This window comes from Osmia lignaria, chromosome 13 (assembly GCF_051020975.1).
Source record: "Osmia lignaria lignaria isolate PbOS001 chromosome 13, iyOsmLign1, whole genome shotgun sequence".
Taxonomy (NCBI): domain Eukaryota; kingdom Metazoa; phylum Arthropoda; class Insecta; order Hymenoptera; family Megachilidae; genus Osmia; species Osmia lignaria.
Window position 1 is genome coordinate 3,948,043 of NC_135044.1, and position 14,705 is coordinate 3,962,747.

At 35.1% G+C, this 14,705-nt stretch overlaps 3 protein-coding genes across 6 annotated transcripts; 1 reads left to right on the forward strand and 2 right to left on the reverse strand.

Moving 5' to 3' along the window:
- Window position 1: 1 nt before the first annotated feature.
- On the reverse strand, window positions 2-4,330 carry LOC117602315 (clavesin-1). 3 transcript variants are annotated; one of them, XM_034320166.2, is made up of 7 exons: window positions 4,188-4,330; window positions 2,936-3,188; window positions 2,064-2,155; window positions 1,745-1,990; window positions 1,472-1,666; window positions 1,029-1,200; window positions 2-442 (listed from the first exon to the last, which is right to left on the reverse strand). In XM_034320166.2, the coding sequence occupies exons 2-7, from the start codon at window positions 3,135-3,137 to the stop codon at window positions 402-404; spliced, it is 948 nt and encodes a 315-aa protein (XP_034176057.2). In that variant the 5' UTR covers window positions 3,138-3,188; window positions 4,188-4,330; the 3' UTR covers window positions 2-401. The 3 variants fall into 3 exon arrangements, with proteins under 3 accessions (XP_034176057.2, XP_034176056.2, XP_076547965.1); XM_034320165.2 differs by having other exon boundaries at window positions 2,936-3,366; window positions 4,188-4,329; XM_076691850.1 differs by lacking the exon at window positions 4,188-4,330 and adding an exon at window positions 3,722-3,858 and having other exon boundaries at window positions 2,936-3,366.
- LOC117602317 (clavesin-1) lies at window positions 3,479-10,310 on the reverse strand. Its single transcript, XM_034320172.2, has 5 exons — window positions 10,083-10,310; window positions 7,774-8,114; window positions 7,107-7,235; window positions 6,662-6,896; window positions 3,479-6,237 (listed from the first exon to the last, which is right to left on the reverse strand). The coding sequence occupies exons 1-5, from the start codon at window positions 10,204-10,206 to the stop codon at window positions 6,203-6,205; spliced, it is 864 nt and encodes a 287-aa protein (XP_034176063.1). The 5' UTR covers window positions 10,207-10,310; the 3' UTR covers window positions 3,479-6,202.
- A 2,898-nt stretch (window positions 10,311-13,208) lies between these two features.
- On the forward strand, window positions 13,209-14,622 carry Tmem18 (transmembrane protein 18). 2 transcript variants are annotated; one of them, XM_034320174.2, is made up of 5 exons: window positions 13,209-13,344; window positions 13,995-14,112; window positions 14,176-14,230; window positions 14,304-14,397; window positions 14,485-14,622. In XM_034320174.2, exons 1-5 carry the CDS (start codon window positions 13,288-13,290, stop codon window positions 14,620-14,622), a joined length of 462 nt encoding a protein of 153 aa, XP_034176065.1. In that variant the 5' UTR covers window positions 13,209-13,287. The 2 variants fall into 2 exon arrangements, with proteins under 2 accessions (XP_034176065.1, XP_034176066.1); XM_034320175.2 differs by lacking the exon at window positions 13,209-13,344 and adding an exon at window positions 13,702-13,837.
- The last annotated feature ends 83 nt before the right edge of the window (window positions 14,623-14,705 follow it).

Consider the following 14,705-nt stretch of genomic DNA (forward strand, 5'->3'; position numbering starts at 1 on the left):
ACTTAATGCTAAATTTATAAATCGATTTTTATGTTGCACGATTGATAAATCATTTTGTCCAATATTCCAAACGTTTTGTACGGAGAAAAGTGTAAGATATTCCTCTCTGTAAAATGTTTTTTATTTATAATTAAAAATACATGAAATAAAATATATGACAATCCGAACACAGTTTATTTAAACATATTATTTGCGTTTACCCATTTTACAAACTCGATTTTACACCGATCGAACACATTCATGGAGTTAAACAACGATATGTTTCATTTGATTTATTGGCACGAACGATTATTGTTTGTTAATCATCGTTTTTAACATACCATTAATTGATGTACAAGGTAAGATTTTAGCGTCTTGTTTCTCGTTTGATCTCTCATTGATAAATAATTTCGCTTGCTTTCTTATCGCTTTGCATTTTTCACATACCCGTGTTTATTGGAAACTAAAAGAAAAACGAAAGATTAATTTGTCGCATAAGAAGTAATTCGTTATTTACATTGAATAAAAAGTCTTTTGCCATTTTGAAATCGGTGGTTTCGTTTTCGAGATATAAGCAATTGAAGATCGACTTCCGGGGTGCCCTGTTTGAACCTAATTTTTAAACAGAGCACTCTAGGAGGTCGATCTTCGATCTTCAAGCTTATATTTTCAAAACTAAGTAGCAAGAATAATGAATAAAGAATAAAAGAATAAACCTTGAAATTCTGATGAACTTCTACGATAACGAAGTTAGGTGAACCGGAAGTCAACATTTTCTTTGTTCGTCCGTGAAGGAAAATTATACTTGACCACGATTACACAACAAGATTCTTGCTTGGTAATGACATATGGTAAAACAACATACAACCACGCATCAGATACCTAATTATCCGAAGCAGAACGTTTCTGATATGACTAGATTCGAACGTGAAAAATGGTGTTCTAAAGGTTCCTTTCTGAGAGAACATTCGCGGGTTGCAATGCGTTTCTTGTTCCTCTTTAATCTACACTGTAGTAAATAATAAAGCCAAATGGAAGATGAAAATTACCTTCGAAATCTTTCTCGAACAAACTGAAATAATCAGAAATTCCTTGGCCAATAGGAATAGATGGCATTTCGAAATCTCCGCCAAGTTCTTTAGGTAAGTTTTTGGTGCCTATAATAGAAGTCAACGAACTCCTGTTCGTTCCATGGAAATGAATCCTCTTACGTGTTTTCTCCTGCAAGATAATTCGAACAATCAGCGCTACATGTTCATAGTTAAACGAGTTAATTAAATGAATCTATTATCGTGGCTCATGGGAAAACATCGCGCCAACGTCATGACCTGAATTATTTCTTTGATCCTTTTGAAATTTTAATTTGCTCTTGTATAATTCATTATTTAACTTCTTTTTCTTTGAAAAGGAACTAGGAGTTAACTTAATTAACGTCAGATCATTTGAAATTGACATAAAATACATTTGTTTCAAATTATATTTTTCAACTTACCATAAGGAAAGGCTTAAAAATGGCGAAGACCATATTGAATATAAACGGTTGGTTCACTATGTGAATTCCCTTCAGACGACATGGCAAACATCTTTGTACCCATTCTGCCACATTGGCAGCGAAACTAGGTGTGAAATAGGTTACTTGGCTCAACGAGAATCCGTCCATGTTCAGGAGTACGTAGACACCAGCTATCTGAAATCACGAATAAATAAATATTAATCTCTGTTCGAAGTAATCAAGTCGAATCACTTTTTATTTCATTTTCTGTACCTGTGTCTTTGGCTCGGCTATGGCTGCATCCAAGGACAACATAGTAGCACGAAACAAATTATCAAGAGAAATCTGCTTAGGATTCCATTTTTTTCCAGCATTAATTAGCAACAATCTGCAACCGTCCATCGTTCGATCTGGCAATGGTATCACAAGTTCTGAGACAAATGGTTTTGTCTCTACGCTTGGTAGCAGATTTTCACAGTATCGTGGATGGTTCAGTCGGAATTGATAGAACCTTTTCATCTACCAGATAATAAATTTACATAATAAATTGGTATGATATATTAAACATTGGGCATCGAATATGCGAACTCACCAATTCGAAGGCACTCTTCGGGTACCATTTGCAAGGTCGCAGGAACTTCTGAAAGAACTCGTCGTCGTCCGGTAAAACCAAATTTGGCTCAGCTGTGAATGTAAAACCTGTTAGTTCTATAGATGGTAATTACCCGTTTGTGCAATTTCCACGTTCGAATTATCGAGCAGAGTACTGACGACGTGATCGTCATCACGAGGAATTTAATTTCGTTCAGAGAGACTCTTCATCGCAATCGAAGAAATCGTTTTGTTGTGGAATAATAATCAGGCAAGAACATCTCATGAACTATTAATTTCATTATTATTATGCCTTAATTCTTTACGTAGAATATTCATAAATGTCATTGAATTTCATTTCTCTATTTGAAATAATTTTTATCAAATATAATAATACACGTTTTCGTCAATTCTGATTTCCTTGTTAAAATCAGTTTAAGGAACATCAAGTCGCATAGTGAAACTTTCATTTTCCCTCGACCGGTTTTCACCGTAAAAATAAATACAACGAACAGCTTCGTTGCATTCACAATGCATGGAATCTTCCTGGAGAATTTCCATCCGGTATATCTTCTTAGAATGTACCAAACAACAGGAAAATTATAATTTCATTCCTCCTATAAACGTGTATCTTTTTCCCCTCTCTGTTTAACCTAATGCTAATTACCTATATTGTTTGCCATTCGTTCAATCAATTTCATCGATCGAATAATCGATACGATAAGAGTTGGATTTTCTGATTATCGAGAATTAAGGAGCACGTTAAATCTCGTCAATAAAGTGGAGAAATTGATCGATCTCGATTAGAAAACTTTCTTGATACAAATTCTTCGTGTTATAGAAAGGTATTTGTGCAAACGCCGTAGTAATTACCTTTTAATATTACCCTGATATCCTTCAACGCTTGCTGGACTACCTCAGGTGTCTCTCGTAGCTCGTTTTTCGCCTTCTCTTTGAAACTCTCATCGCCATCATCCAATTCAGCCTTCAATACGAAATTACCCGCGGTGAACTGTGGTATCTCTCTCAATTTCATGATTTCCCCCTCGTCCGGATTCCCTTGTTTGACCTCCATGCCAGGATCAGTGGCAAGGATCGGCCTTTGCTTGTCACCAAAGAAATTTATCTGTCGGACATACATGATCTAGCTGGCTATAGACAATAGACAATCCCCCTGGTCCACGTTCTTCCTCCCTGTTCGTGTGTTCTTATGTGGTCTTGTACACAGCTGTGCTCGAGTGCGTGTGTGCAAAGGCTTTTGTGTGCTGTGCTTGTGGTGTTGTTAAAGTATGTCCGATACCTAACTACAATATTAGCTGGTTAAAGAAGATCTTTGATTGAAGGATAATCGTATTAGGATGACATTTTCTTATAATTTAAACTGTTAGACCAGTGGACCATTCAGACAGCGACAAATTAATTAGAATTCTTTTATTCCATGTTAATATCTATAGAATGTTAAACATCACCCAAAGGTTAAATAAAAAATAATTATTATGTCTACAATCAACGTTAATTATTAGCTGTTACAACAAAGCAATCAATGATCAAAATCGAATATTTCGTACAAAGTGCAATCTAGTGCAAAGTACAACAGTGATTATTTCTATATATATATATATATATATATGTATATATATGGTTATATTCTAAACTCACTCATCTAAAACAGCTCCCTGTTAGATAAGATAATTAAACGCTTCAGGGAAAAATTAATCGCATATGAACAATTCGATAAGATTCATTATTTCTAATCTGTTTCTTCAGATTTTAAACGAAAAGAATATTTCATTGCAACATTACATGATTATTGTCATCGTTACTTGTCGCTAATGACAGTCTTGATATAGGTATAATCGACTTCCCGTTTACGACCTCTCTGATGTTAAGCAATCCGTATTTTCAAAAATAGAATTTCAATAATTTCTTTGAACTCATACAGTGGTCGATGACACTTATCGGTCACAGAATAATCTTACATAAGAAATAAATGATACATTATTATGTATATATTTTGAATAAAAGTTCGTTGCTCCTAAATCAAGTACACCTTTAATTAATTCACTACATGACCAATATTCTTCGAAATTATCAAAAATAAGCAAATAAAAATAAATCGACATACCTGAACGAGTGTCCTTTTTTCTCGTTTCGACGAGGATCTTTACGCAGCAGAATTGAAACGTGTTTCAAGGTATACCTTAACGCTCCAGCGAGTCGTTTGAAGAGTTTCTTCCTCTTCCTCGAAGAAGAAACAGAAATATGTTCATAGATTGCCGCACAGATATCCGCGATGGAATTCACGATACATCGATTACTGGATTAAGTTTATAGAAAGAAGAACAAAGGGAAGAATTGTTCTAGATCGACGAGAGAATTCTGTCCAACGTGGCCGAGATGCCGGCGACGACTGGCTCGTAACAGGACTCGTAAGTCAGAAATCGGCTGGAAAGCGAGAGGAGAACTTTGTCCTCCCACTTGAACTGATGTTCGTGGCCGGCGGGAAGGGCACGGATAACCCATTGTCATGGTTTCAATTGTCGAAATTCCATTACACCACCACCTATACAACAAAATCAAAAAACTACAAAATGACCCTCATCAACTCCTAATTAAAAAATTAAATGCCTAGATTCAAATGGCCACGTATAAGAGGGCAGGCTTTAATTACCATTATGTATTTAAAATACATGTATATTTAGAAATTTTGTAGATATAGGTAACACATTAATTAAGGGGAAAAAAGAATGAAATTAAACAAAATTCAATCATCAATTAACACCACAAATTATTTTTATTTGACAAATAAAATTGAATAAGACTATTTAGAACCAATGATTTTCTGCCACGTTTCAATTTATTATTCACAATGACGATTTTATCGTGGTGGGAAAAATTGATTCATATTGAATTTTGTTTCATATTTAACGAAGAATAGGTATTGTTCGAATAGCGATGAGGTCAGAGTTGGGGTCTTTGATACAGTCAAAGCCTTATGTAACTTTTAAGAAATTCGTAATTTGTAATTTATATCATGAAAACAGCAATTCAATAAATGATGCTCCATATCCGTCTTACGCAAAAACTGATATTATCAATCAATATTCGAAAAGCCTGTTGGTTAGATAAGATTGCACAAAAATAAATCAATGAAGATATGTAAAAATTGAAATCGATACTGATTTGGAATTACATTAAGAAAATAAATAAGTACATAGAAAATTTCACTGAAGTCTGATCGCTTGAAATAGGAAGATTTTCTATTACTTCATCACGTAATCCAAGGAAGTTGCGTTACATCGCTTTTTTCCCAGATGCATCCGTGATTACGAATGAATTATGATTACGAAAGATGGAAACAGAGAAAGTCCGAAATGTATTTCGGAGTGTGAAAGTTTGACGATTAGAAAAGTAGCCTAGCCAGCGAGCTGCTGCTCCTATTGTCACGTCGAATATGAAAAGTGTCGAACATTTTTATTCTTCTATTTTAGGATTTTAATGTTCAGAGTGTTCTAGATTTTTCACGCAATATTATACTCGTACGTCGTACGAATAAGAGACGAGAAGAGTATATTATCGCACTTTGACCTAATTTAAGAAACGTCTTCGTCGTTTCGTACATTTCCTTAGAAATTTTTTTAATAAAGCACTCGTATACTTATGTTTATTAAAAGAATAAGGAGACGTCTAAGAGCCCATTTAAAACTGGAATATTATCACCTATTTTCTATTTACCCTACATTACCATTCATTTCCCTACTTACACTCATTTTGATTCAATTTGTTCTGCGTTTCCCAACTACACGTACCGGCGAGCATGAGTTTTACTCGAAAACCACGGTCACAAAATCGTTTTAATACGCACACATTGAGAACGTGAATTAAATACGAAAAAGGAATTAAAATGAAATTGTGATTTCCACGGATAAACGAAACGCGACGATCTTTTGGGAAAATCATTTATAAGATACAGGAAGAGTAACTGATAGTACAAAAATATTACAAATAATTACAAGAATTAATAGGAAAAATATACAACGATTCGTGAAGTACTTAATAGTATTTTGTACAAGGCTGCGCGTGATCAAAAAGGGAAAATTTCGAAGAAAAATTGGAATATTTCGAATTTTCTCCTTTAATCTACTGGCTTTTCCGCAATCCGTAAGTGCTCCATTCTGAAAAAAAAGATAAGGAAATAGAGATTTATTATACTGAATTATTCATTCACGAGTCACACTTTTAATTGAGACTACAATTTTCCAGCTGTTTTCAAAATACCGAGGCTTATATAACTTTGAAGATTATTAATATTACTTCACGATAAATAAACATTATACAATGTACAATATTTATATAAAATATTATTAAAATATCTTGTTACAATTATAGAAGGAATCGATACCCGATGGTATAACCGAATGCATAATTAAATAATAACGAGAGTCAACCATGAATATTTTAAATAAGTATCGATTACGGTTACTATTGTGTCCTGCATAGCATAAATATGATATTCAACTAATTTATTGCTATTTTATATTGCAATATTATATTGCTATTAAGTGTATATTTTAAAGTAAATTGAATCTTTTCTCTTACCCTTAAGTTTGTCCTCGTGCTTCAGCAAAGTAGGGTACCAATCTGCACTGGTGTAATCCATTTCCGGCAGATCACCATCATAATTTTTCGGCAAGTGACTCTTTGGAATGTATTGATGAAGAGATGACATTTTGGTACCATGGAAGAACATACGACTTTTCAATTTTTCCTTGACGAGCGGCTTGAACATTTGCCATATCATGTTGAAGAGGAATGGTTGCTTCACAATGTGAACCTAAAAACAATCAATTTGTACAGAATGTTCCAAATCGATCAGCATTTTATTATTTATCAATCAACGATGCTACTCGAGTGTCCTTCTACGTCATTGTGAAATGGAAAGAGTATTTTTATTTTTTCAAAGCCTTCAATTGAATTTACGAAATATCAGGAAGTTGTGAAAGTAACCGGTGACTGTCGAGAAAAATGAAACAAACAAGCAAACCTCTTTTAAACGCAAAGGCATGGCGTCCTGAATGAAAGTCAACAGCTTCATGTTGAAAGACGGCGTGAGACCCATCACTTGTTTCATAGACAAACCATCGTAATCCATTATAACGACGGTACCGAATATCTGTAAATAATAAAACATCAAAGTACATTCGAAGAAAACAAGCTGCACGAATTGCCGAACGGAACAAACGGAGGAGTCGGTTTGCAATTGTTTGCATAATCGAACGATCGTGATTACACACACAAGCTGTTTTGTCGTATTATGAAATACACTGGTCTCCCTCAAGTTTTCCATAGTTACGACTTCGTCGAACAAGACGATTTCACGAAACATCTGGACGTCGGTCGATATTCTTGAATTACAAATTGCAATGAAGGAGGTATCCATAGTAGAGATGGAAAGCAAGTGGATTGGGTTAGATTTAAAGAAGAATGGTGGTTCAGGGATAGTGATAAACCTCTGATTAAGTAAAAGGATTACCCTCCAACAATGTTTTGCAAAGGAAATAAACATAGATTTAAAGAGTAAAATGTGGGAGGATTTGTAACAGTTCCTGGAGCTTCCCCAAAAACGCTCTACAAAGGTCGTCTCGGGATTACGCGACCCTGAAATTAGTCTAGGAATAAAGAGGAAAAAAAAATGTGTTCACTATAATTACCTGAGTTTCTGGCTCTTGCATAGCCATTAAGTGGACTAAATAGAGCAACCGGAGTATCTGATCGGCGCTGACTTTGGACGGATCCCAAGTCTTTCCGCAGTTAACAAATAGCACCCTTCGCCCTTTATGATCCGTGCTTTTAAGTACATTCACCACATTGTGCTCCAAAATGGCCACCTTCTCGTCGGCGGGCAATAGATTGTCGAAGAGGACTGCGTTTTTCTCTTTGAATTCGGCGACCCTCTTCATCAATTCGTAAGCGCTGTTCGCGTAGAATTTGCATGGTCGAAGAAAAATCAACAGGAAATCGTCGTCCGTTTTGAAATGGAGCTTCTTGTCCTCTGAAACAGAACGAAATTATTTTGTTAGAATATAAGTATCCTATTTTTCTTTTCTTTTTTTTTAATTAACACCGTGTATGTTTTTATTCGATTTGAATCTAAAAATGGGAACAGGGTCAGAGACCCAAAACCATGACGATAGTCGTCGAATAATTTAACACGACGTCGAACAACAAAGGTGATGCATAAATATGTGATCAGAATACATAAACCTTGCAAACGAATATAATCGTTACCGATACGTCTACCTCCCTTGGTTACAAGCTTAGCTGTTGGATAAATAATATATACGATGACATGTGTTCTAGATGAATTGAAATTGATTGAAACGATCAATTTTATAGAAGACGTCAGATTAAAAAACGGAAGATACTTTATTATTATCGATTCGGTTTAAAGGGGTAAGCCACCTTGGACGGCCGAAATTCCTATGTAAGCTTGGGATTATTTTTTTAAATGACAAACGCAATGGAAATTTTTTAGAAAGAAATTACAAACTCACATATGAATTTCGGCCTTCCAAGGTGGCCTACTCTCATAAGGTAATTTCCTGCCATTGTTCCATGGCAAAATTAAAATTTGCCACAAATAATGACACCACTTCCTGGACGTTGTTATTATTTCTATGCAGGTCATTTTTTATTTAATGTACCATCAGTCAGAAAGGAAGATTCATAGAAATGACAGTCACCTAAATGAAATCATGTCAAAGAATCGTGGCTATCAATGAACGATTTTCGTTTCATCGAGGACGACAGTCACGGAAAGTCCAACATCCTCTCATGTCACTCAAGAAAATTGCCTTGATACTTGTTAAAAAAAGAATTACGACGATCATCAGGTATACAAAACCGGAGGAACCGACAATCTCTTTATAATTGCATATTGTAAAAATGTTATCCTGTTTTCATCTACCTCCATATGTCAGAAATGCACAAATATAAGGGGAATGATTAACGTTCAATATGTGAAAGATTTTCTGTTAATGGAAGAAAAGATTCCGAACATTGACACGACCTCAAGCAGTTCGAAGTGCATCGTAATGTAAACTCGGGGTCATGCAAGTTCGTTCGATAACAGTTTATCGCTGCACCAACGACCCCGTCGTTTGGTTCACCAATTTTTCCTATCTCTTTAGGGTGTAAACAACCTGTAAGCACATGATCGAAAATTATATACCGAAAAATTGATTTGATCTTAAATCCGAATTGATAACGAGTCGGACCTTGACCATCGAGATCACGCAACAAAGAAGATACTTGCGATAACGTTCCCCCATTGCATTGGTGTAGAATCAGTATTGATAACGTTTGAAAATAGAAATGATAGCGATACACTTGCACCGCAACTAAAATTTGAAATTACAGTATTTTCTTCTTGTAAAGAATTAATGAAATATTATTTACTATTTTAATTGATGATTACTGAACACTCTAACGTATCAAAGAGATCGGTTTTCTATTAAGAATATCAATAATATGAAGAGATCAATCACAGTCGCGTCGAAGAGTGCTGTCAAACGAATCTGTTTCACAGGTGTAAAAAGATGACGTAGAAATCCAATCGTCTGTCTAGGAGCGATAAAGCTGAAGATTAAAGTTATTATTACTATTGCTCGAAATAAATACGCGATAAAAATTGATATGAAATTAACAGAGTTTCTGCATTTTATTTCTCCTCATTCTATCATTATTTTATTTCCTTGGTTACTTTGGTTATTTCCTATCTTACATTTATTTTTAGTTGACCGTAGTTATTATTAACTTGGAAAATCTTCAAACAAGTCAACAGACGAAGAAACTAACAGCCATTCGATTGATTCACAATCGAATCACAGAAACAACTTAGAAAATGGTCAAAGAAATCTACAGGTTAATAAAAAGAGAGCACTTCCATCATCCTCCTTCCAAACAAAAAGGTTGAACCTCGATGAAATCACAAGAAACAGGAAAGAAACAAGAAACTCACCCTCCAGGTATTTCTTTAACTGAGCGAGCCCCTCCTGAATGTTCTCCGGTATCTCTCTAAGCTCCTTCTCCGCCATGGCCTTAGCTTCCGGTCCCAACGGTTGCATACGAAGCTCGAACGACATTTTCTTCCGTTGTTCGACGACCTACAACCGATTCACTATGTGGCAAGAAACGAAACGATCCTCGCAGCAGGACGACCACGATATATCTGTGACCCAGCCGATGATATATCTCGCACGAAGAGAAGGAGGCCTCCTCTTGTCCACCATCTCGATCCAATCTTTGACCGCTCAAAGTCCAATCGTCGTCACAACGGTCCGATTCCATGACTGTCATTCCGCGTCGACCGATTTCGTGCTCTATGTACATCGAATAAAGATGAGACACTAATCATCGACGACGTCGTCACCTGATAAAGAAACGTCCACGGGGCCCCCGTTTCTCTAAACCGTTGATAAGCGACAACTTCAACTTTCGATTAAGAAATTCGCGTGGAACATTAACACCTGTCTTGGTTCTAAGAGTGGATCGTTGAAGTTCGAGATAGTAAAAGATAGTGAATTTACGTGAAGTAGACGAAGATGCTATCTAAAACTTGAGAAGTGTTAACGAAGAATTTTATTGGAGGTTGACTGAAAAGAAATCAGAGCTGAAGATTGCCACGAGGACGTTGGCTTCTTTGACTACCACGAAGAAGAGATCTTTGACTACCTAAGAGAAGCTTGGGAAATGTTAATGAAGAAATGTTTGTTAGGTTCATCACGAATTCAACGTTATTGTCTTCTTCGAGTTTCCTAAAGAAGAGCTTAGAAAATGTTGATGAAGAAATAAGTGCAATTTGAATTGAAGAAGATATGGGAAGGTGAAGATGGAGACATTTGGTGAATAATGTTGCATCAATTTTGGGGTACGTTTATGAAAAGGAACGAATAATTTATTGCATAGATATATGCTAAATGATGATACATCTTTTATTAGTAATTCGATTCAATCTTAAGGAAAATAAAAATTTGTTGCATAGATTTTTAAAACTGACATCAGTAGAATTAGATAAAGAAAATGGACGGTGACTTATGAAACTTTATGTTTACTCACTCTGGTCAGGGACAATTATTAATGAACGAAAATATTTTTCAAATCTATAGAAAATCTGGAATTGAGAAATCGTTTGTTTTGATGGATAAAAGCAAACGAAGAAGAGAGGAATCTTTGCTTGTTGAATAAAATTAAAAGAAAGCGATAAAATATTATGGAAATTGGTCTTCTTGATATTCACTATCGCTGGCAATTTGTTTTGTAGGATTTTATGTTCATTATCCAATTAATTGAACGTGGGTGATAATTTTTTTAAAGGAATTCCTTATTTTTGTAATGTTACAACTTCATTTTGTGTTCCTCTTCAAAGTCGTGAACTTTAAGAGAATAATAATTTGAAATATGTTAGATAACAAGTGATATATACAAAATTACAAACCTTACTAATTATCGTTGATTTATCAGGCACAGAATTGATTGACGTTAACGTTACCGAAAAACGAATATAGTCACAGCTGATGGGAGGAACGTTATCGCGGCAGCTGGATGAACTTCACTTCCTCGATCTTTCTTTTTTCTCGTTGATTGTCATTAAATCAAGAAATGTGTTTGCAATGAGATAGCAGCACGATTAAAGTCCAGACAAAGTAACTTCAAAGTTGTTGTGGACGCGTGACCAAAGAAAAAACAAGTATGCAATTATACAGATATGCAACTGTTCTCCAAAGTTAACGAAAGAAGACAATTCGAGCAAACGCTTCGATGGTGCAATCGAAAGTGACACGCAAATTCTGCCGCTTGATCGTTGTTTCTTCCGATTAAAATTCGAATCGAATCGTTTTTGCTTGACCCTTGAATAAGGAAGACAGGTCAAACATGACCTAGACCCATACAAAAACCATGGTATGAAAAATGTTACACAAAAAAAGAAGCAATAAATCAATGCAGACTTTATAATCATAGAAACTTTGAATGTTAATGCGCCTCTCTACTATTGACCGAAGAATAATATTATATTTTCCCTGAATCATTATGAATACATTAGGTGAAACGAAGGATAATTTGCACGTGTTTTTGGTGGAAAATAACGATTGATACAGCGCGTCAATTTTCATTCACAACTTCAGCATTTTATGAATTAATCTCTGACCCGCAACTCTGATTAACGTTAATTCATTTTCGAACACAATATTATGTGGAATATAAGCGGTGTATTCAGTCGATAATATATATACTGAATTTGCAAATGAATACGAGTTATCATCTACTTTTTTTATTACCATTCATCGTCTACTTCCGCTTGAAACTCGAGTGAACCATAAACGTATTCATCTCATTTGCTTAGCGTTTTGTTATGAATAAGTCATGAAGATTCGTCTCTTTTCCATTCATCTTCAATTTTACTAAGAAATTCGTAAACGCTTTTTAATCTACACTTTGTGAAGGAAAGAAGCAAAATTGAAATATTATGCGTGTATTGTATTGTGCCAATTCTAATTGAAATTATACTTCAAATTCAATTGTAATACAAATACGGTTCAGTTTTGTCATATTAGAACTGTAGTCAGACTCGTCAAAAATACGGCAAGGGGTTAAAGATACCATTGATCCGTCCGCTTAGTCGGCGACGCACGGACCGTAGGCTCTATACATATGTGATACAAACAGCAGATTTCTTTTACTCTTTAACTTCGCAGATAACTTTGTAATAGCTAACACCATCTATCAGTAAATCGATGAAGACATACTTAGAGTTCTAAGATCGGTAACATTGACACCTGAATACCGATAGAATATCGACGAGCAAAATTGATCTTGCTTCTAACTATGGAAGTTATGGAACATATTTGTAGATAGCGTTGCAAGTTTGTGCAGCAACTTGTGTATCCTAACTGTGTGATCCCATAAGCCTTTCGTTGTGTGGGTTTGCGCACTGCTTGATAGAAAGAGTAAGAGGAAAAAGGAAAAATCATTCTGTGATATTTGTTTCTCTCGTGAGACGCCATATTCGCGGCATTTATCTGCATTTGACGTTGTTCGTTCCTTTCGTCGACAGAGAAGTCGATTAAAAAGAACCAACAGAAGGGCGTTGTGGCCCAAACCGTTTTTCTTTTCGAAGAGGTATAGTATTTTTCAACGAACTGGCCGAGAATTTCGTCAGCGACACAATGCCGGAGGACCAAGTGAAGTCTCCGATCGACGGTATTTTACCGTTCTTACAAAGCGTGAGTGCCGCATCTCCATTCGTTTTTGCATCATTCCGATTACTCGCTGTCACAATTCAATTCTTCCTTCGGACCATCGAAACGATGTTCCTTTCTGCCGTATCATTCTTTACTACTCTCGTTTTCGATACAGCCGGCGATAAGTGTCAGTGCGAAAGCATTGAATCGCATGACAGCTTTATTGGCTCGCAATTTGATTATTTGTATTTATCAGACAATATATTTACTCCGATGCTAACAGTATCGAGCACCCCCATGTAAAGTATCGAGTAAGAATTAACAAATATTTTAACCGAGAATCTATTTTTGGAGCATGTATCACCTCCCATTAATTCGTGTTTTTCTAAACGCTCGAAACTACTTTGGAAAGTAAATTACAAAACTGAATATTTTCATTTTCATTTTCAGTTTTTAATGCTGAATTGTAAATCGTGTCTTTTAGATGAATAGTATTCGTTATCTAATGTATAAATCATGTAAATTTTATGAGAATGTAAGTGTTGAGTAATTGTTGCATACTGTTTTAATAACTAGTTTTGTCTAATGCTTGTATTAGTGTCAGTGCATAGTATTCTTATTCCATTATATAATATCATTAGAAGGAGGATACAAGATAGTGTTGTTTGATTCAAGATTATGTTTCATTGCAGATTGAATGGAAGGATCCATGGCTGGCATTGTTATTGACTTTTCATATTGCTGTTACAACCACTGCATTGATGACAAGGAACCATGCCAATTTTCAGATTATATTATTTCTAGCTCTATGTAAATATATTTGAAATACATGTGAGTTATGAACTGTATAATATTATTATTTCAATGTTGCAGTACTCTTGGTATACTTTTCTGAAAGCATCAATGAAGTAGCTGCATCTAATTGGAGGTAAATAATTTGATATAAAAAGATATAAGTTGTAATGTTACAATGTGATAACTTGTTTTTAAAATTTTAATAGGTTGTTTTCAAGGCAGCAGTATTTTGATTCTAATGGTCTCTTTATATCTGTAGTATTTTCTGTACCTATTTTGATGAACTGTATGATAATGGTAGTAAGTACATATAAGTCTTAGCAGGATGCAAGAGAAACCCATGTTTATTATAATTGTTCTTTTTCTATGTTTATACTATATTTACAGGCTAGTTGGCTGTATCAATCCAGTCAATTAATGACTAGCTTGAAAAGGGCCCAATTAAGGCAACAAGCAAGAAACCGGCAATTAGAAGATGAATCCACAAATGCAAATGGTACTGCTGTAAGAGAAAAGCAGGATTAAGCTTTCTAGTCAGATGACAAAAAGTGGCAAATTGAACCATACGCGTGTACATTACTATCTTACAAGCAGTAGCTTGTTTTTTT